Source organism: Argiope bruennichi, chromosome 8, assembly GCF_947563725.1.
Source record: "Argiope bruennichi chromosome 8, qqArgBrue1.1, whole genome shotgun sequence".
NCBI classification, from domain to species: domain Eukaryota; kingdom Metazoa; phylum Arthropoda; class Arachnida; order Araneae; family Araneidae; genus Argiope; species Argiope bruennichi.
The window spans coordinates 23,252,969-23,277,753 of NC_079158.1; the positions used below are offsets into that span (position 1 = coordinate 23,252,969).

General features: G+C 30.9%; 1 protein-coding gene across 2 annotated transcripts in view; it reads right to left on the reverse strand.

Moving 5' to 3' along the window:
• Positions 1 to 1,486: 1,486 nt before the first annotated feature.
• LOC129981410 (tRNA-uridine aminocarboxypropyltransferase 1-like) overlaps positions 1,487 to 24,785 on the reverse strand; it is an 87,370-nt gene continuing 64,071 nt past the window's right edge. Inside the window, exon 5 of one of the 2 annotated variants that reach the window (XM_056092244.1) lies at positions 1,487 to 1,761. In XM_056092244.1, coding sequence (XP_055948219.1) covers positions 1,526 to 1,761 — 236 coding nt within the window. In that variant the 3' untranslated portion in view covers positions 1,487 to 1,525. Of the gene's footprint in view, positions 1,762 to 15,639; positions 16,104 to 24,785 lie in introns of those variants that run through there. The other variant, XM_056092243.1, reaches the window with a different exon arrangement.

The following is a 24,785-nucleotide window of genomic DNA, read 5'->3' on the forward strand; positions in this document are numbered from 1 at the left end:
TACAAAGATTTAGAATGACTGATAAAATGAACGCGCTTGATGCAACAGAAGCGCCGAATCCCCCGCTTCTGGAGGCTACATTACGAATTCGTGCTTCATTAGCTTGATTAACTTATCTCCGCCCCAAGACCACTGGCAATGTTCCATCCACCCCATCGATATGAGGAACAAATCAGGTATTTAATCCGGAAGTTCATCTTCATATCAAATATACAGCCTTATTTACAGCATCAGACATATAGCATTGTGAGGATTGTTGGATTGCGTTACACACAGACAAATTTAAAACACATTGATTTTGAAATATATATACATATATAATATGTTTAGTAGTAGGTTGCTTGCTTGTCTTACTGAAATTTTTCAGCTTCTAATAATCAGCAGCAGTTAATATCATCAGTGAAATTACTAGTTCTCCCTTTGACTCTAGTAAGTGGTATTTTGAATTATACGCGAGTTATTGAATTGCAGGTGTTAAAGCATAGTATTATTATATATCTTGATTAGATTGCACACCGTATTGCCTTGTTTTTTCGATTAATATGATGATATGAAAATATAAAAGTTATTCAGCGGAATTCGAAATTATATAATATTTCAAAATTTAATTTTAATTTAATTAATTTCCTAATTTTTAGCTTAATTTAGCTCATATTAACTTCATTCTAAAATCTTCTCTTATTTCCTAATCCCATTCCACTTTTTCTATTTAATTAATTCAACACGAGTCCTAAAATCGCTGAATCGGCTAAAAACCGACACGTTCCCACCCTCCGAGTGAAGGGATAGAATATTGATTATATACAGATTTCACTTATAAACAGATGACAAGGTATATATAAACAGGTGTGACTGATATAAACAGATTCCACTAAAAGATCCCTGTTTCCCTTACTTGTGATTGACACGTGTTAGAAATCCCTATTAAAATATCACAGTATATATTCAAAGGGATAAAATTTTCATTAGCTTTTCCTCATTTCGTTTTGTGTCGCTCTGAGTTGTGTTGTGCTCTTTGCTTCTGCTTGTTCATAATTCGTACCTTCGGGGATACAATAAGGCGAACTTAAAAAATTCAAAGTCTTTTTACTGTTTTCGAAACTGCCTTCTACTTAAAAAAATTATGCTCATATATCTAAATATATATATAATATTAGTAGGATTTTGAATTGCGGTTAGATGACAAGGTACCCTAAACTAGCATCTTACTCTTCAAGAATTCCACTCTACATCAAGATAGCTAGCATAGATAGATAGCGTCCCGTTTTTTTCCTTCATACAATGACACAGATACTTGTAAGTAAATACTTAACCATGACGACAAAAAAAAAAAAAAGTCATAGCTTGTTTAGCAAAACTTATGTTGCCAGTGTGCATGCGTTGGAATATTCTTATGTAACCGTACATTGTTCGGATTGATAAGGCACAAAATTAAACAAAATATATTTGTTAATTGAAAAGTGGTTAAGTCAAAGAAAACATCTACGCATCAAAATATAATGCTTTAATGAGAAATAAATAATGGCTATTTTTCTGCACTGGAAATGTCATAAATACATCTTAATTTCATGTAAAAATATTTGAAGAGAAACAACAAGTTGTCGTATTTTCCCGAGTAATGTACACCAGGGTTCATGAGGTTGTCCAGTTCTCTCAGAAAATAATAGATGGCTTCGATGGTCGCCAGATAGGTGTCCGGTTTGCCTTTCTGGTGGCGCCAAAACACTGATTTGTATTCCGATAAAATAACACAAGGAAGACCTGGAAAAAATGGAAATAAAATTAACTCCTTTTTAATTCATCGTAGTAAATATATATATAGGATTAGAAAATGCGTTTTTGAAATATCACTGTCATAAAACAAACAAAAATATTATGCAGGAAATTAATTCATTATTTTTTATTATATCTAGCCACCTTCAGTGACCATTTTTTCGCTCACCTTATTAATTTTTAATATAGTTTAGGTCAATCTTTTGATATGTTTCATCTTATCATAATAAGATAAATATACTTACACAATATAAACAGAACATTCTGACTCGTTAGTTATGCTTGCCAAATGACGAAATTAATTGGCAAATAAAATGAACGAAATCGGCCCATTGTTGATGTTGGAGGGACTGTCAAAGTTTCATTTTGCATTATGTCTCAAAGACAGAGGGTGGTGGAGGGCAATTTATTATTGATGGCGCATTTAGGGGCTCCATGATCTTTCAAAAGTAGGGCCGCGGTGGCTTGGTGATAAGATCTCGGCTTCGGAACGGGAGGGTTTCAGGTTCGTGTCCCAATTCTACCGAAGAACCGTCGTGTAAGGGGGTCTGTTGCACGTTAAATTCGTCATGACCAAACGTTCTCCCGCTGGTGTGGAGAGGGGAGGAGGGTCAGGTGTCGTCCTCGTCATCTGACCGAGGTTCAAAATTGCGAAGTCCGTCCCAAAATAGCCCTAGTGTTGCTTTAAAAGGGACGTTAATATAACTAAACTAAACTAAACTAAACTAAACTTTCAAAAGAATTAAAAATCGGTGGAAATGGTTTACCGGTTGTAAGAAAGTGACTCTGTTTCTTCAGTAAGAATGTGCAGTAATGTAATATGTAAATATTATCTTCGAGATTTTGTTCAAAAAATGGAGAATAGTAATTGTGGGTAAGCTCTCATATAAAATAAAAAATGATGAAACTTGATCACGGATGGAAGCTGGGGGAGTTCTTTAATCTAATTATTTTAAATATATAAGTAAATATTTATTGAGCTTATTTTTTTACTATCTTAGTAAGTAACGAAACTGGTCCCACAGATAAAGTCGAAATCATAAACTCATTCGAAGAAACGAATAAAAGAAAAAGACAAAATTGGAAAATATTATTGAAATGAAATACGAAGCTATACATTCATTAAATGTCTTTTAATAATATATTTACAAATAAATAATACTCCGCCTGTGTAAAAATATGTTAAATGCAATTAGAAATATGTTCATTCGTTTAAAAAAAAGATTACAGATTAATAAATAAAATAAAAATAATTAATGATCAATCAGCTTTATTTTTATCTGAGAGTGGCCATAAAATGATCCAAAAAAATAGAATAATAGAATACAAGCATTTTTTTATTAAATTTAATCAAAAGATTTTAGGAAGCAAAATATCTAAAATAATTACAATAGTCAATGTATTTCAAAAATGAGTCATTTCAATGAAAGTAGTGTTGCATTGTAAAGAAAGAATATTCAACTATAGGAATTAAATGAAATTTTTTAAAGCTTTTTTTTTTTAAATAAATAAATAAAATGATTAACAGCATAACGGTTACCAGAGAAATGAATATTTATCAAGAATCCTTAAATAAAGCACCAACTTACTTCATTTTTTAAAATTTTTTGTTTATTTATAGTATCAATAAATTTAATTTTCTCTACTTAACTAATAATGAGATAAATTGCATTCCAGCAAAAAATTATTTCAAAATGTATCCCGTATTTTCGGAAACAGGAAGCAGATTCAAAATATATTTTGATATTGATGATTTAAAAATCTAAAATTAATAGGAAAAAATGCACGTAAAATTCAAGGGAAAAAAAAAAAAAACTCCATCAGAACGGAGAATTAAATTTATACGAAACGATCGACTTGACACACTAAAAACTGGGAATTACCGATTTGTTAAATGAGAACGAATAAGAAATTTATTCATGTAAATAAAAGTCCCTGTTTAAAAGGAATTATATAGATTTCCCATACTCTTTTAATAGATTATATGAAAACCCCTCTATTTTTGTAGAAAATCCATTCGCTACTGTTGCCTTGAGTAAAAAATCCGCTAGTACAGCCCAAACATTTTATTAATTAAATATGACGAATGAAAAGAAATGAAATAAATTGGAAAGGAAAAACAAAATAATATATTGATGATGTATAAAGTTTTCAGTTATAGAGACGACATATTAAAACATTAAGAACACATTGACTGGTTCATTTGATTTTGTCCTTTTGAGAGTATATCAACAGTATACTTTTGTACTTTCTCGCATACGTAGTATAGAGAAAGTATTATAATCATCAAACAACTCGAACTCGAGATTTCGATGAACTTCCACGTTTTAGATATCCCCGAGTTCGAGAAACGAATTTCTGGAAAAATGTCCATCTATGACAAAGATAATTTAGAAGCGCTTTGAGCTAGATAGTTGAAATTTGGTAGACGGTCTTTACAGATCAAACTTACAGATTTCTATCAAATTTTGAGCAAAAATCTATTTAGAGGAAATGGATCTGTCCGGTTGTTCAAATTTAAGTTAACACGATAATTACAAAACGAAGAGAGCTAGAAAGATAAACTTCGGCACAGAGATTTAGCATCTATAGCTTAGGCACTTTTCAAATTTTCAACCAAATCTAACAAGGGATTGACCGTCTGCCGGTCTGTACTTTTAGAAACATGCAAACGTGATAACTGAAAAACGCAATGACTTGCATATATCAAATTTGATGTGTTTTTTTGAGACTACAAATATAATTTTGTGTCAAATTTTTATTTCCATCGGTTGACAAAAATGCGTCTAAAATACAAACTCTATTTTAGGATACTATTAACCGCATACCAGAGATGAACCGCCAAAAAAACTAGCCAGGAATGGGACGATAGATTCAACAAAAATGGTAAATTCACGCCAAAAGTAAATATTTTGGAACTATATAAGGCCAATTTAGGCGTTCTCTGAGGTAACACCTTTATTTGAGAGTACGCGAAAAAATTTTTAAATTTTTTCCCCAATGGTTTAAAAAATATATAGTATATCCGAAAATAAAATATGAACTTTATTGTTTTATAACAAAAAACTATCTATCTTACAAATATTTATCATAAACTAATAATCAACATTACTTATAAACAAAAGTATGCAAAAATAAAAAAAATAAAATTCAAGCACCACATATATGTGACGCAGGCAGGAAGAGGATTAAGGAAAATTGCTATTAGAGCTTTCTACCAGTCATATGCAAAGTATAAAAACATATTCTCTCAAATAGTAGTAAAGGTTCTGAATAAAGTCATAGGGCCACATTTTTAAGAGATCCGCAAGAAGGCCCTCGGGAACACCCCCACAATACATATTTTTCTTCATATTTGAAAACAAGCGTCACTGTTGGAAAGGTCAATGTTGTATTTTCTTATATTTCATGGTGGCCAATGAAAATGGAGAAAGTTTTGGTTACATAAAGTTTAACAGCAGACAGTAGACATGGCAAAAAAGACCAGAAAACGATCACCAGGGATTCCAATACCAGGTATCTCCAAACTTAAAATTCTAAGCGATTTTTTCCCTTCGATTTTTAGTATTGCATTTAAGTGCGAGGGTTTATGTAGGGTGCATAGTAAAATCCCAAAACCCAGCTGCAATTTTTGAAGATATGCACATTTATATTTGTGATGTGAAATAAGCTAGACATAAGAAAAGGAACAGTCGATGTCACTTTTACGTAAAAGGGATTTCGTCAACGATGCAAAAGATACCAGAAATATATATTTCAGAATTGAAATTATTAGCACACATTTTAACGTTTAAAATGAAGAAAAGAAAATAGCAATATTATTCAATAATGAGTGGAAACACGGGGCATATAAGAAAGTCGTAGCTTTGGAAAAAATAAAATTCACAAGAATAATAGATTTCAGAGTTTAAATTATCACCATAAATTTTAATTAATTTAAAATTACGAAAAAAATTCGATGTACCTCACAATTATTTGGTAGAGTAAGAAAATTTCAAATCATTGCATTTTGAGGAAAAAAATTATTTGTTTAAATAAATCGAAAATTAATTTAAGAAATATTTGAAAATTTCAATACACTCATTATTTCTTTAATAGCATTTGATATAAAACCTTTACAAAGCACTTTAATTTTTAAAAAATGGGGCGGACTCTTAGAACACTTAAAATGTAAATTAGAAGAAACTACTGCTGCTCTTAATCTATATTTGCAATGTTAAGAGTACATTAAAATTGTGCATCCATTTTACCTCTCTGAAATCCGAATTACTGTCAATACTTGTTTCTTGTAACTTTAAATACGAATAGTGCTAATCCCAAACATATGCACTGAAATTTAGAAAGCTAGTGTAAACACCCAATTTAAATTAATACAAAGAAAAGTAATTGTTAAAGGAAACATCAACATTGAAGTCATTGGGCGTCATATATAAAAATCCTGAATGACTTAAATTTTTAAATATTAATTAAGAAACTTGTTAAACATTTGATAAATGATAAAAAAATTTTTTTTAACAAAATCAAAGATTAATACCAAATAAAATAAATAAAATATAAAGTATTTTGAATAAATAAAATATAAAGTATTAAAACTAAAATTTTGTTAATAAAAAGATAACTTCAATAGGATGAGTAATATATTTTCTTTCGTATTAAGATTTTCCCACTTTAATTTTATTTTCTACCATATTATGCTTTTCAGATGCCATATTAACATTGTCGTGGCTGGTTCGTGAGTGCTTTCAATGAAGAGGAAAATAGAAAACTTAACAAATTTATTGCAGATTCGTTCGAGTTACTCTGCTCAGTAACTCCTTCTCCTCCAAGAGCAAACACTCGAATGACATCACTCTTTTAATTACACTCGCGCTAGTTGCCTAGCGCCATCTATGAACGTTTATTTTCTAACGCTTCAAAATCCAATCACTACAAACATTTTTATCAAAAAATGACTATTGTTTTACATGAAATTTAAATATCAGAGAGAATGTAAGATTTCTTTAAAATAAATGATGAAATGACCTTAATTATATTTTCTTTCTTTAAAAATTTTAAAAGGATTACAGCATACATCGATAGCGGATGAACTAACTATTCAACCATGTTTTAACATACACCATCATAGGCAGCACACATTCCTCTTTAAAGCCAGTTATTATCTAAATAAATAAAAACACATTAAACAGTTGAAATGATATTGCTATCCAACGAACATGATATAAAACCTCTACAGATCTGATTTTGATAGTCGAGTCTGCATTCCTAGAATAAAAATTATACATGCGTGCTCCCAACAATAGTGCTTCAATTTTTTTATTTCTCTATACGTTGAAAAAAATAATTCAATTAATTCAGCATTTTGCTCTCACTACATATTTTGTTCAAATATTAACAACAACCAATTGAATTGCCTTTTTTCAGCTAATTATATAATCCACTGAACTTTTTTTAAAATAACATTTGGGCTATATAAGTGTCTTGATGAAACTTATTATCAGAAAAACTTCTTAGCACGTATGTAGTGTCGATAGGAAAAAATGCGTCATCTTTCGATTTGGATACTACTTTAGAAATATTATTGCTTTATAGATATGAATTTTATGTCCTGTCTTCACGTACGGGGTCGGGATGTAATGCCATCTAATGTAGTGTAATATCTTCACACTTCGCTAACTTCAGATGGAATTCCCTACTATAATCATCCTTGCTCTCAAGACTCCATGATTTTTTTTTTTTTTTTCAATTTTTGTACAAACTTGGGATCATTTTCTTTCAGCACGCTTCACTTATGAAGATTTTTTGAAAAAGCTCCACTAAAAGTACAGCGTCATAATTTTTCCTATACAGTACCCCTTATGTAGGAGAAAGAAGAAATAACAATCTTCGTTTTCTCCCCAAAAATGAAACATTCGAACTGCACTTTCACTTAAGGGAAGTCTAACCTCTCATAAATTATAAAATACGATCGAAAGTACTTGCCACTTAGGTGGAATTTACCTTCCAGTAATTTGGCCACTTTCATTGCCAATTAAATAACTATTTCGATCTTCACTTCTCATATTAAAACCCACAATTGCACTTATATTTGGCACAGACAGCGACTGAAAAAAATGGGCTGTGGAGCGAATAATTCTCTACGAGCACCAGCAGACTTTTCAATTTTTCTATATCCATGAGGTAAGGGGTCTCAATATTTGTTGTTGTTGTGTGGTTTATTGGTGCAAGAGCTAGCTATATTCGGCTATACTACGCCAATCCAAATCTCTGATTTGAATAAAGGAGGTCTCTCTTGGAAGAAACAGAGAAAAACCAGCGGATCACCAATTCCCAAAAAAAGATGTTATAAAAATTTCGTATAAAAACTTGGGATCTTCAATAAGAAAGTGTACGCCACGAATGCTCAGATTATTAAGAGCAGAATTCTGCTCATGAGCGTTTTGTACTTATGTAATACAGTAAAGAAAACCGAGTATGCATTTTGGATGCTTCTTTTTTTACGTTCTCATATACGACGTAGAAATGTAATATTAAAATCGTCAAAATATCCAATTCGAATTTTTTGTCGAAACTCCGTGTTTCAGACTTATTTGAGATCGAAAAATATATTTCTGCCATTATGTTTGTCTGTGACAAAGATAACTCAAAAATTCTATGAGGTGGAGTGGGGCGAAATTTGGTGTATGAAATTTACACCATATTTTGAGCGAAATTCATTCCACGGAATTCAGTGTAAATTCTAACTCTGAAGAGCTAGACGAATAAAATTTAGTATATGAAATGGTAGATTCTTATTGAATTTTGAACCAGATCTATCAGAGCTGATTATCTGTCGATCTACTTTCAATTCATACTAACATGAAAACTAAAATATGCAATGATTTAAATAAATATATGAAATAAGGTATATGATTTTGTGAACTACAATTATAGTTCTATGATAAATTTTAATTTCACTCAGGTGGAAAAAAAAAATACACCTAAAGCAAACCAAAATAATAATAATAATAATAATACTATAAGCCGCATGCCAAGAGATAAATCGAAAAACAAATCATGTAAGATCGCACGATAGATTCAGTAAAAAGGTTAAATCACGTATATCTGTATTTCGTAACTACTGTTCGCCAGTGTCATAGTAGGCATTCATGGCTTTACCGAAGAAGGAGAGGAAATATCATATATACAGCAGATTTGGAGCGACTATTCCTGCTGGTTTTTTTTAAGCGATTAAAACCAAAATTTGACAGAAAATTACAATTTATTAATAAAATCGTATACCAAATTTCATTTCCCTCTATCACAGCATTTTTGCTATTGTGCTACATGTATACGAATTTATAGATCAACAAGCGACGAAGCCCGAAAAAATTCAAACTAAAATTCAATTCGCATACATGTAGCAAATGCTGAAATTGTGAACCAAATTTTATTATGCCGATCTTTGTATTTTTTAGTTATTGTGTCTCCATGCACTGGGATAAATGTAAGAACTTCCTTGAGTGATTTCATTCAATTGCATATAAATTTTCCATTAAATAAAAAAATACGATATATAAATTTTCATCAGTAAAGGTCAAAGCTGTTTATTATTTTATTATCCTGATAACAGACAGACATAATTCCAAAAAGTCTGTTTTGCGAACTCAGTGAAATCTGAATACGAGGAGATTCATTAAATCCTTGAGTGCTTTAACGATTGCAATACTTTTTCTTAAAACATAAGAAAGTAATATATCAAAAAATGAAAAGCTACCTATGATATTTTCAAAAATTGGTACATATTATTATATCACAGTAACTAGTGGCAAAAATTATTTACTTAAAGGACAAGTATTTTACTGAAAATATTTACCAAATTTACTGAAACATGAATTTTATTTCAATCCATACTATTTTCCATATTTCTAATATAGAGTTCTACAGTATTTCTATTTTTCTAGCTCTGGAACAATATACAATTTCAAAAATTGTTCTTCACTTAAATATGATATAAATGTGTAATAATTAAAAAAAACATTTTTAACGTTGCATTAGGAATATTAGTTTTACTTTTACTGATAAATATGAATGTCAAAAGAAAATCTTAAAATACCTAGGTTGATAAAAAAAAAAAATACTCTAAATAAACCGGAATTTTAAAAACATTTATATTTTTTAAAAATTTTAATTAATGTTCGAAATTTTAACTTGTCTTTATTGTGTTTCTAAGAGAATGCTAAATTTCCGTTTAACAATTTTTATTTCTTACATTTCTTAAATTAATAAAAGAGGGTTTCTATAACATTCTATATTTTAGTCTTTAATATATTTCAGAATTCATCACTATAAATATCATGAATTCAAATTTCTCAAATAGAATTTAAGATGGCAACGCCTCTGTGAAATTAATTTTTAGATAAATAAATGTTTTATTTGAATAATAAAGAAAGCATATTTAAGTATTCTATTGTGAAAGGAATTGAATACCTGTACAAAATTTTAGAACGGGACACGAAGTGAATAAAAAATCGATTGCAAATTTCAAGGTTACAAGCATGAAAAAATAAAACTGGTGGCAGGTAACTTTTTTTTTTGTTTTGATACACATTAAATTTTGACAAAACTTTAAACTTAATAATGAGTTTATTTGAGCAGAAAGTGACATTGATTTTCGATAAATAAGCATGTTAAAAATTTTTCAAATGTTTCATTATTGCATGGTGATTCTATAAAGAACTTGAAATAAGTCTTGCAACTTTTCATCGCTAGTTTCTGAATTATAATCCTATTTACAGATGCAAAACTAAAAGGAAAGAAGGATTACTTTAATACGTTTGCTAGCTGCGGGGTTTGAATTCTGTGCCAATCTTCTGGAGATTAACGAGGTGTCAAATTATATTTTCGAAATCAGAAGAATTTCAAGTATTCTGTGCTTTTCAAAATTTTATTATTCAAAACTAGAAATATTCCTTTAAAATAAAATCAGAAAGCAGGCATTTTCGAAATAAATTGGTATTTATTTTTTTATTATACTGTTTCGATCTTCATCAGTAATGACATTTTTACATTTCCTTTTTTGGAATATTTTTCCGATTATATATTTAAGTGATAAACCAAATAATGAAACATTAGTTAATGATAAATGAAAAATTGTGTAATATAGTTATATGATAGGTTTTAATACAATATTTTAATAACGATACTTTTCTAAACTGTTTTTATTAATAATATTGAAAAATGAAACAAAAGCATAAGCTGACAGGATTTTCCAAAATCCCAAATTTATAAAACAACAGCATTAGGTTTAAAATAAATAGCTATACTCCGATGAGAAAAAAAAAATGTAATTAAATGAAGTTTTTACAATTAAAAACCGGAAATATTGTTAAAATGTCCCGATTATTATTTTGCGTTGTCTTAGTGTAGTTTCTTGGTGATAGAAGCAATTACTACCACTCAGAATGCTCGCAAATATGAAGTGAGCTGTTATCTAGGCTGACTAGCATCTAACCTACCAATAGTTCTACATTACTTCAGCATTATAACACCATTTTCCCTAAAATGAATACAAAACCTTTTTTTACTTAGCAAACTTGTAAAATACTCCCTTCTATAATATTTGATTAGACCTATTCTTTTAATCGTCAAGCCTCTGCCGGATGTCCACAATACATTTATCATTACCAAATTATCAAAGCCTTTATTCATTTAAAACATTAGCGGTAATTAATGAATTATTACAGAAAAAAACATATTTGTAATTTATGGCAATTATTTAGGCAAATTTCTTATAGGAATACTACCTACTGAAAATGGTTCTCATGATATAACTTAACAAAAATTTGAGCAGGTCTTCATCTGTCTTGATTCCTAGAAACTCAAATCACCCGTCGTTCGAAAGTTATACATAATGTACAAATAAAGCTTTGTACTTGCTTAATTTTTGAATAAAATAATTCGTTGTATAAATCTAATTAGAATGGTCATAAAATATGTTGTGCAAGAAGAGTGAAAATCTCGGCGGCGAACATAAATGTAATTCGTTCATTTTCAAAGGAGATTGACATTCTTATTTCCCCCGTAACTCCTTTGCGATCGGAATAGATAGATAATTCAAAATAGACAACTGTTGCCTTTTCATACATGAAAGTTTTACGGTAGATGCAAATGCTTAGTAATCTGGAATTGAAAAAAATGATTTCGATCCTTTCATCTTTAACTTCGACTGCTTTTTAACCTAAACATGTAATATCTTGTTAAAAAAAACTCGCATCATTAGCTTTTTCTTTCATCCTTATAATATTAACTCTGATGAAATTAGAAGAGGAAATGACAGACAGGAAGGAGTGTCTTAAATTTCCAGAAAAATGGAATATTCTTCTTACGGTTTGCAGAATGGAATTTTTTATTGTATGCACTTGTGAATGGAATTTAAGAAATCGGCATTATTTTTATCTTTCCCATTCATTTATAATATTTGATACTGAATATTGAGTTAACCACTTCATTTTCTTTACTATCTAATAAGATGACATCTTCTATTTTGGGAATATTTTTTTATTTTGATTCAAGTGGAAATCCATTGAAAACTGGACTTATCTATGTATTCGAAGTAATTTTAATATTGAATTATAATCGTTATGAATGGTTTATTATTTTGCTTACAACTATCAAAATTCGACAAATCGATGCACGTATGGCACTCGGATAAAACAGTTAAGCGGTTAAACTGATCTACAAAATGTATAAATATCTAATTTCGAATATATTTAGCAGATAAATAATAACTCCAACCTGTTCTTCGATTCTATAAAAAATGTAAGGTGAAAGTAAAAAAGTAAATAAATTATACTTTTACTGCACCCATTTTTAACACGGGTGTATTTTAAAGGATGGGAAAAAATCGCTGGCGATGTTTCAGTGTTAATGTCATAACACTGAAACTCTCTACAACAGGTACTCCCATTCTAACTAAAATCTGTCCCTCTTGAAAATTTCAATTTTATAATACACTAGCTGGAAATAATTTTGGAAATATCGATTGAAATAGCTATCCTGTTTGATTAGGAATGACAGACAGAATGATATTTATTTTCTAGTCGTCAATGATTACATTCTTTGAAACTGAATGATATATAAAGGAACAGTATAAATAGTATTCTTTTTTTTAAAACTTTATTATTCAAGTGCTTTAGGGCAAACAATATTTTCTGTTTTTCCGTCTTCAGCAAAAACCAATAAATTTCTTGGCTGTCCAACTCGTGAGCATGCAACATACAACGGGCCATGTGGAAAACATGGATTTTCTAGGTTCAAAGCAATAAATTGGCAGTTTTGATCGCAATCGAATGAACGGTAAGGCAGCTCATAAAATACGAACAAACAAAAAATTCACATTTATATATTAGATTTCTTACATAGTGATTTTAAAGTCCTTTTTAAAGAAAAAGAGAGAGAAAATTTAGATCAAAATTTTTACATTTTTTTGAAAAAATATATAATTTTTCCTAGACCTTCAAAAAAATTTTTAAATGTAATTTTTTCAATTTTTTTTATGAAAATCTTTATTTGATTTGTCGATAATTAATGAGTCGTGAGTAATATTATATGTTTAATACAAAACCTGTTGGACATACTTTACCTTCACCCCATTAAACCCAATCCGACCGACTGCTGAAAACATCTAACCGTTGGTTCACGTTAGAGCAATTAAAGGCTTTTTTCGTATTAAGTTAATGAGCCAAAAATTCCGTGCCAAATAAAAATGACTGTTGAGAGCGAAGGTGGCTTTAGGGAGTTCGAGACATTTTATTGCATTAATATTTGTTATGTTTTAAGCTGTTTTGATGTGAAAACAGCTGCATTTCTCAAATAAAGTTTTTTAAAAAATGAGTTGAATAGACGAAGAAACCTTTTTTCTCACATCATTATTCGAACTTGCAAAAAAACTGAGTCGTGAGTAACGATGTAAAAATAATTTTTTATGTCAACATCACCAGATCAATGCTAAAATATTTGTTAATATAAATTATATTAAGATGTAATAAAATTATTATACTATGATAAATATAAATTATTATAATTTCTATGTTCGATATGCTATTTCTTTATATTCCAGATTTTTCTTTTCTTATCAGAAATCTTAACATGCATTAAGATTTTTCAAAGCGACATTGCAATAAAATTGTGATGATGCCTTAAATGTATTGCAATATTGACCGTACATTTACTTTTCACTGATTGTTGCGATGTCAGTTACTTCACATACAGCCATTAGATAACTTCCCTATTTGACATGAATCCACATTCGGTACCGTGATATAGATATATCCCAATATTATTACGTTTCTTATCATAAAAATTAAAAATGTGGAAACATTTAAAATAACTAGAAATTCATCATTCATGCCGTGGCATTGAAAACTCAAATAAATAAATAAAATTCGAAATCAAAGTTAAAAACTTCCTAACACAGCGGGAGGGAGGGGGTAGTCTCCCTAAAACTTTCTCGCATACTGTTCCTTAAAAGTTCTATTTTCCTTCCTCCAATTAAATTGTGAACCTTGGGTAAAACTGTGAATACCTTGCATGGATTGGTGAATGGTAAGTACGAAACATAGATCTTTGGCGTGAATCCAGCATCTTTACTGCTTCTGTTACGGAAATATGTATTTTTGACGCCTTTTTATCGGTAGATTGACACCAAAATTTGACACGGAACTATAGTTGGAGTTACAAGATAACAACATTACCGAATTCCATGGATTTAAGTCATTGCATTTACATGCAATCAAAAGTACGGACCGACAGATAGTTGTTCGTTTAGTGGATTTCGCTCAAAATATAATCAGTATATGTATTTTAGATGTTGAACCTGTGCATCAAATTTTGTCTATCTAACTTAGTTGCGTTTTGAAATTATTGTTACGAACCTGTGATGCTGCTTCCCAGCATAATTGGTTCCATAAGAGGTCCCAGAGCTTGGCGACCATTTGGCGACAAAATAGATTATACCCGAAACATCGAGAATTTTCACGATCCGTCCAGTAGGAACCGAATTACGCCTGGAACGTTCCTGATTGGTTGAGAGGCTTCTAGCCCCGCCTCCTGAGACCTATTAAAGGAAGCAGCTGCAGCTGCCAGGCAGGTGGATCAGTGGAGTCGAAGAGTAGTCGGGATCGACGGTAAAGAACTGGCTTTCCAGAGATAAGCGGAGCAGCGACGGAGTCAAGTGAGTGCTGAATTAAGTTGTGCGCTACGGTCTGCATTAGAGTTTGTTGTGTGCTGTTGTCTGCACGTCTCGGCTGAAGATAATTGTGTGCTGTATATAGTTGTCGTCTTTGTGTTGCCCTGTGTTTCTTCGTGTAAATAAACGTCGTTGTTTTATTTTCTACTGCCGCCTGCTGATTGAGCGTTCTTCACACCATATAACCCCCACTATCCAAACGAACCCCGGAAATTTCGTAGCATTATCGAATTCTCGGGAAGTCTGGCAGCTCGAGGACAAGTGAACAGATTTTGTTCGAAATTTGATAGAAATCTACAGATTTGGCCCCAGTTCCATATACCAAATTTCAGTTGTCTAGTTCAAAGAGTTTTTGAGTTATCGTGTTCAGACAGGTAGAGATAATATCACAAATGTATTTTTCGGATTCAATGAGGTCTGAAATGTTTCATAAAAATCTCGAGGCCGAATTTTTTGAAAAGATTACAATATTTCTTCTATAATTCGAGAAAATAAGTAAAAAAATATTCGAGAAAGTGAGATTTACAAAATGATATGGCAATAATAGTATTATGAGAGCAAAAGACACAGTGTTGTCATGAAAGTGATCTACTACACCAGAAAACGCATTTATCACAAAAAGAAAAACAAGTATCCTGTTCCAATTGTTTATTAAAATGACATCAAAAGCGGCATAAAGTCCATCTTCCTCACAGAAAAGAAACAGGTCATTAGAAAAAAATGTCACTGGGGCGTGGTTACAAGAAGTCTTTGTGATCCCCTTAGTAATCAAATGAGTGATATGTGACAAAAGTAACCAATCGTTATTGCGACTGATTTGAGATTTTCAATTCCTGAAATTCGGCAACTATTTCTGAACTGGTGCTTTGATATGCTTTGAGTTTTAGAGGGTCGTATATCGTTCTTATTTTGAAGTACATGAATTTGAAGAAAAACAGTAAGTTGTCGAACTGTCCAGCGTAGGGCATGTCCGGGTGCAGCAAACGGTGATATTCTACTGAGAAGTAGTATATCGCCTCTATAGTCGACAGGTGCGTCTCAAGTTTCTCTCTATAGTACCTCCAAAAGAGAGATTTGTAAGACTGAAGTATGATGCATGGAAGGTCTGAAATGAAATAAATACCATGCTTCAGAATTTCAAATATGTGTTTCAGCAAAGTGCGTTACATTAGAGTTCATTAACTATATAAATATTAACTAATGTAGGTTTTAAAAATTCATGTTTGAGGAAAATAATCGTTTCTGAAAGACAAGGGGGGGAGGTTCAAACAACTTATTTGAAGACTGTTTTAAAACATTCACACGTGTGTATTAAAAACAGCTTTTCTTTTTAATCTTCTTTTACTTTTAATTATCTATTGTTCCTCAGCAATAGATATCTATATAAGGAATTAAAATTTCTTCTAATTAATGATTATTTCATAATTACGGTTTGAAAATATAAAATTGCTGGGCTGCCATCGACAAATACATGAATTTTAAGAATTTCAAAACTACTACATCAGCAAAAAAGTGAAAAATAGATAACAAAATTCCATCTAAAATAAATTTAAATTTTAGAAAAATGAATCGATTAACCGAAAACTAAATCCTAAAAATATTAAAATATTGTACTGTTACCAGAAACACAAAAACTATACAAAATGTCACATAATTTAACTCTTAAATTCATATTGTTGCTAATTGTCTACATTTAGTTCTACTTAATTTTATTCAAAATCATGAGTGTGTCCGTTTCCGAATGCATGTTAATAGTTAATAACCATAAACAATAAATTATGTATAAAAGAAAAATGTCGACTTACTTTGGGGGGGGGATTTTAAATATCGTTTTGGTTGTTTTTTTTAAACATTTGAATGTGATGGCTGCTGAAGTTCAATGTGTTATATGAAGAGATAGTTTCTATTTTCGAGTTCCCTATAAAGGAACGATTCTATCTAATTACTAAAAAATTATTTCTCATCTGTTGTCAGATAAGCTATAAATGTTTGATGTTTTATTTGAAAATTATATTAGGTATACAAGCTAATTTTTTAGGAAATACTGTATGCTGCCAAAAGTCTACATACAACTTTTTTCAAAATAAATATACCATATTATTACCTTTCTTTTAAATTAATTTTTTACGTTACCTATGACTATTTTTCTATAATTCAAAAGAAATAATCATGCACTTAAGGATTAACATAACATAATAATGATTAAGAATTTAGGATTACAAACAGGAAATAAGTTTTAAAAATATAATCTCAAAGCAAAACAATACTAATGTTGTTGTTATTTATGGCACTTTACAAGACCGCTGATAGATCGTCTCTTGCTTTTTCAGTACCACCAACTAGGGTCAAGAGTACGACTTGGCTACTTCATGTGTCACATTCGCTCGCATAACCCCTTTTTACAGGGGGGCACATTCACACACTTCACAGATAGAACATAGAAAAACAATCATGCCGGAACCGGGACGCCCAGACAACGGGGCGACCCGGTGCAGGCGTTCTGGCGCTTCCCCTATGTCAGAGCGTTTGCACAATACTAATATGGATGAATAATGATAAATATGAAATATACGAATTCAAAATTAGGAAAAAAAAATTGATATAAGAATGAGACAAGATAAAAAATTAAAAACTATCTACGCCCAACACCTTATATCCACAAAGCCCTATTTAGCTTTTCTTATCTTTTACTAATATCATTACATTCACTTGTTGCACATTATTTCCTTTCGTAAAAACCCTCCGCCATAACGAAACACTTCGCCATAACTTAACAGCCCAGCATCGCACACTCTTCTGAAAAAGCCTCGCGAACTCCTTTTCCCACAGAAGGAATGGGCAAACAATTTATCCTTTCCATCCCTTGGACAAACAAGATAAGAATATGGACTCATTAAGGAAGGGAAAAGATCATTTCCCCACTGTATGGAATAATAATCCTTAGAAGAGGCACTCTATTAATGAGAGGTCGTAAAACTTTGGAAGGAACGAATAAATCTGGATTTCTAGATCCTGGGCTTTGAATCCCGATGGACACAGCAAAAATGCATCAAGTAAATTTCCCACAGAGGACAGATGGAGATTGGTGTATTTGTTTTCGGTTCATATTTTATTAATTGTAAATGCTTCGATTTTGTCGACGAGATGCTGCCAATTGAATCAAGCACTCCTGCGGGTATTCTTTACTCCGTTTCTTATTTATTATCGCTGAGATGGTCGAAGTTATTATCGTATTACATTCAAAATTCAAGATCATTGCGAAATGGATCAAATCGTTTAAATAATAGTAAATTGAATACATTTTTCTTTTTATATTGCGACACTGAGCGTCTATTGTTAGTAAGTGAAAAATAAATGGCATCTAGCAAAAAAGGGTTGGGATTTGTTCAACTAATCCTTTTCTTTTTCGTAATCAAATATATATTACAAAAATAATAGAATCTGACAATAAAAGACAAGATTTGTCCGATCAAAAATTAAACTTTCTCTTTTTCTTAACCAATTAGAAAATGTGCTGATTTAAACGGGCTTGACATCATATACAATATCTTAAATATGATGTCATGGATTAACTACCGCAAATTGTATTAGAAAATACCATTAATCTGCAATTAATATAATAATATTTTTTACTGAAACAAAGCATTTTTTTATAATATGATTACTGATAACAGAGTCACTGAGCGTTTAAACTTTATGGGCACTAAAGAATATCTTTCTTAATTTATGTAATATCTCAAGAATTTGTCAACAAAATTTTCTCAGATTCATCATGAACAGATAGATTCATTAACAATGTTTCATTTTAAATGCATAAAACATTAAGAAAATAAACAAAATCGTTTGAAATAATCGGCCGAAAAATGTTAACCCTAGCCTCATTACTGTTAGGATTAAAAAAAAAAAATGAAGCCTTACTCATTTGGCGTTGAGGAAAATGAAAAGATTTTTTGGCAGGAAAGTTAGTTTTTACTTAATAATTAAAATTCTAATTAAAAATTTTAAAAAAGGGACCCCAGGTGCACATTTCCGACCTTTAAGGTATACATGTACCAAATTTGGTAGCTGTAAATCAAATGATCTTTTCTGTAGAGCGCCAACACACACACACACACACACACACACACACACACACACACACACACACACACACACACACACACACACACATTGAGCTTTATATAAGTATAGATATATACCAACATTCAAATGAAAACTAATCACTGAAATCGGATTGAAATAAATAGCGATATACTGATAGAAAAAAAAAAAAAATGCAATGTCGAATACAAAATCATCCCTTTGCACTCGGAAAAGTAATGCGATGCATAATTATTCAACTACTACAAAGATTTGTTTATTGCTCTGAAAAATAAATATACATAATTGTTTTAGGTCGAATTTCTTTACAAAATCAATCTACATCTTTTTACCATTCTGTAGGCGTTTTTAACAATCAAAATTGAAACGTCAAAATGGAGCACCGTCTTGAATGGTGAGTGAGAGACATCATACAAGCGAAACATGTTTAAAAAAAATGTTTAAAGAAAATATTGTTAATAATCACCAACTGAAGTGAGAACATAAAGTATCAGCCAAATTTAGAATAATATAAATTGTAAAACTCAGCTCAGTGACTTTTGTTGCATATGTAATAGATACACGTTAAATCCATTAAACTTTTTCAGAATTTAACTTATCAGCAAACAGAAAATATCACTTCTGTTTGATGAGGGTCGATCGTCGTCTAACTACTGAGGTGACGAAGTTTGGAAAAGGGATCGTCATTACACGATGGTTCACTTAATGAAATACATAACAAAATAAGCTTCTTGTAATGAAACGTTGAGAAAACAAAACTAAACAAACGCAATTGCACATGTTACCTCATTACATTTTGTTTTAAGAATTAATTTTATTCTCAAGATGTGCCATATATACTATATTCCACAATTAATTTAGTGTGGTGCACAGATGCTATCCAATAAGCATGATTACAAGCTTATTGGATTATGAAAAATGTATCGAACTTTTGCTTCTTTATTTTCCTAGAGAAGACAAATCTTAGCAAATACAAACTTAACAATAAAGGAGAAATAAAGTTATCTAGATTGGACAATAGATCATCTTCATTTTTACAAACCTCAGATTTAGAAATTCAATTGTTTTCTATGATTTCAATGGTCTTTCGGATCATTTCTGTAAATTAAAATGCGCCTTCTCTTATTCGCATGAAAATAAGTTATCCGAACAATCTATGATGGAAATAGAGCACTGAGAAGAATTATGCTCACGTATTTGGAGGATATATTTCAAATTAGCATGTATCTATAGATTCTCTCGTCATCTGGTCATAAGTATGATCGAAGCTAAATTCATGTTCAAATTTATAATTTTTATAAGATACGTTGCTGAATAAAAGCATATTTTTAAATTTTAAAACTACGATTTATTTCACCATGGGAGCCATAATTTACGCACAAAAAATAAGTGATAAGAAATATATCAGTCTACATCGCGACACAAGAGCAGAAGAAAACAACATTTTTCCCTTCCATCATTTTACTATGAGATTTTGATAGGGAGTTCTTTAACACGTGTCGATTTAGGAAAGGGAATTTTAAATATATTTAAAAGAATGTTGTAAGCATTAGGAATTTTTTAGCCCTTCGCCCAGAGTGTGAGAACCTGTTAAATTCAGCAGTTTTACAGAGAGCGAGCAGAATAAATTTACTAAAAATGTGAGAATTGGATACGGAAATAAGAGAGCATTTTTAAATGAAAATATGAGCTAAATTAAGATAAAAATTAGGAAATCAATTAAGATTTAAATTATATTAAGAAATATCATTATATATATATTATAAATTAAATTTAAATATGATTAACCCACAATTAAAGTTTGCAAACTCCAAAAACGAAATTTTGGGAAATCGCAAAAGACTGTTCGTATTCATATTAGTCGCAGGAGAGTGTACATTATCGACCTTGTTCACGTCGTGACGACCCATTCATTTATGAATACGGTCGTAAATCTGCCATCTGACCCATTGTAGGACCACCCCGCCTGCGGATGTCGATTCGGAACTTCCCGTAAATTTTCGGTAAAATGAACAGACATCAAAGAACCCCGGAAAACCACGAGAGGGAAAGAGGGCGAAATGGGCCTGTCTCAAGACACGTACGGGCCGTCGGAACGGGGCTTTAATAATATATGTCTGACAACAGCACCTTGGTGTCCCATGGAAATGATCTGATCTAATGATAACTAAAAAATCTGAACCAATCTTACCGACTGCGCGTCAAACAAAAGAATCCTAATTAGACATACAGATAGCATAATGTTAACATGCTCTTTTGAGATACTTCGAGGACTTTCAATCAATCCGTTTAGTTAAGCAATAGTTAACAGTGCTTTTTTCTTCAATTATCACTACGTATGAAACTGAAATTAAAAATATGTTTTGTTTCAAATACAGAAAAATCTAATGTATTTCGGTAACCCTGAGATGAATATTAGGATTTGTGAAATGATTTATTACCAATATTTATGAATTTTTGATAAGTAAGGAAAAAACTATGGTTTGGTCTTTTCTGGTACTCATTTCCAAAATTAAAGGATTGAATAATCCCAATAAAAAATACTTTTATTTCTTGAAGGAATGATGGTTATCTCAAGATTCATAATTTAGTCAACGAATTCCTTATGCGATTTTTCACCTAAGTAACAAATTCAAAGCTTTTCCATTTCTCATTCCTCGTCCATTTGTGAAAGCAGAAAAATCGAGAAAGTAGGGGGAAAAAAAAAAAAAAAAACTAGTCTAATCATTTTTCTTCACCGCTTTGTCCGCAAGAAACTTTCCAGGTGCTTTTAAAGTTATTGGATGGCGATAACTAAAGCTCAATCCACCTCTAACATCACCTCATTATAATTGGAGATTTCACCGCCCACTCGCAAGATTTTCTTCGCCTCGGATGCTTTAGCGGGACGTTTATAAATCCCCCTCAAGCCTTTTACGTCCGAACTAAAAGCTATTCGATTCTTAGAAATTACACTGGACCACATAGCTATTCTTTCTAAAATCATTGAAACTATCGTAATCCAACTTTAAAAATGCATTACATCCATTTTTAATACTTTTGTTTGATTAACACGTTAAGTGCCATGTCAATCACCAGTGACTAATACTGAATTTTTCCGTTCGTATCGCATCAGTCACTGGTGACACAGTATACTTTCAGTTCATATCTCGACAATCACCTGTGATTGACTTTGTACTTATCGTTCAGGCCAAAGAGCCACTGTTGATTGATTATTCAATTTTTGTTCAGACGGTGTTGGTCGTTGTTGGCAGATTATATACATTTAAAACAGTTTTATTCTTTTAACACAGTTTAATCTGTAGATTAGAAAATTATGTATATAAATATATAGCATTGTCGGAATGTTACATATATCTCTGGTAGTCAGTATAATCAAAGAAATCGGAAATCACAGGCTACACGGAAAGGATGCCAAAATAGGCTTTTGCCAAATAGGCAAAATAGGAACTAATTAAATAATTATTTCATTTCACTATTTAGAGGAAGTTCAAATTCAACTAGATACAGATTATTTATTTTCTGCTTTGTTTTATTACCTTAAGACCTCCATGCTAAACAAACGTAGATTCAGCAAACAACAAGAATACTAAATACTGAATCATTTTATATATTAAAAAGAACAAAAAATAATAATTCTATCAATTTATTAAAATCATGGGTGAAAGTTTGACTGAAATGATTTTATATGAATTCACTGCTTTTGTAATCGACCCCAAAGATACGTCATGGTCGATTACTACAAGAATCATTTAAAGAGCTAATTTAATTCATTCATGTAGATAATCAAAAATTCTACGCCATTTAGCATAATGACCTACTTAAAATCCTCCAAAAGCAATCATTTTAAAAGATATAGATCCAGTGAAAAACGGGGTCTAATTTTTTCTTCATAAAGTCTGGACAACTAATATAAAGACAAACAGGTACTAATTTCGACTATGGCGATGCTTCAGATTCACTCTGAAAAACCTATTTCTTATTGGAATACAATATGTCAACTATTGGCAAAAAATGTATAGCAAATATGTCCTGTTTGTAAAATTACCCATAATTTTTTTTATCGAATCGATTTCTGAAACAAGCTTGCATTGTTTGAAACTGCCCAAAACACAGTAGAACTCTAGTTCTGAAAGAGATTAACGATTCATAAGTTTTCAGATGCATTATCGAAACTTGCTGAATATACGACATAATGATTTTTGACAGCATGATTTTTGGTATTAAAATATTACTCAATCATAAGAGCTTCCGATCGGAAAACTGTAAACACTTTTGCAACCGTGTCTGTTCAGCAATTTCATACATATTTTTATTATTTGTTTAGCAATCAAACCTTGAACTTTTCTTCAACGATAAGACCATGTTTAATAAGATTTCATTTATGATAACTAACATAGTTCTATGGTTGACATTGTTTTTTACAGCCGTTTTATTAGACAGTTGAATTTCTATGTAATTTTTTCACGCATTCTTTTGATACGCTCTATTGTACGAATCCAGCTCGGATGACCAAAGTCGATATTTACAGCCATTAGTATTCAATAATCTCTTTGTATTTCTACAAATATATGACCTATTTAAACAAAGACATTTCAATTGTTGTTTAGAGATTTACTAGTAGAAAATCCGCAGTCAAAAAGTTCATTATTTTTTTGCCTTTTTGTCTTCCAAATAATTCAAAATTCCCACTTTCTACAAAAAAATAAATAAATAAAAATAAAAATAAATAAATCGTCCGTAGTTATAGAGAGCTGCTAACCATTGAAATAAAGAGAAGCATTAATATCAGCAATGCCACATTGTAAATTTTGAGTAATTAAATTATTAAAAAAAATCTGTAGATCATTTAAAAATTTTTTTTTTTAAAAATTAACTCATAAAAGATCAGCAATTTTGAATAACAGTACTATGTACCTAGTGTATATAATGCAACCCTTTGCCTTCGAGGATCCCCCCCCCCCTACAATAGCGACCAAGAGTCACCACTCGAGTGCAAAGGATTTAGTAGAATCACATAGAGAGGGATCCAAATTAAACTGGATTAGCAAGGTGATTCTGAGCAAAATCTACAGATTAGATTGCTAACAGGTTTTGTACATATGCTCTCAAGAATATGTAGTTTAAATCTAAAAAGACAGAAAAAAAATATAATATTTTTGCCGATATAATTTTGATGATTATTTTCAAAAAATGCAATAATTTTTTTCTATAAGAGAAAATGTGAAGTAATCCATGTGGGCACTATTGTTATCATAATGCATTTACTATTGTTTGTTCATCAGCTATAGCCATGTCCAAATTTCAGGTTCCCAGTGGCGTCGAAGATTGCAAAAAATATGATATATTTTTACCTATCGTGAGAGCGATAGAAGCATTTGTCATTTCTCCGGTAAAAGAATGAGACAGATAATGTTCGATATGATAAAGTTTGTGTAAAAGTCACTTAAATCGTAGTCAATCACTTGCAGCGAGGCCATACAAAGTATCGGATAGCGTATAAAAATCGAATATATATATATATGTGTGTGTGTGTGTGTGTATATATATAATATGTGTGTAATCTTTTTCTAAATGACTTAATTTTTGACTTAAGACCGTTTGGTAAATTGTGTTCTGTCAAACAATATCAATCAATGGGGCACGAACATCATTTTTACTTCAGTGATAATTGACTACTGAACCT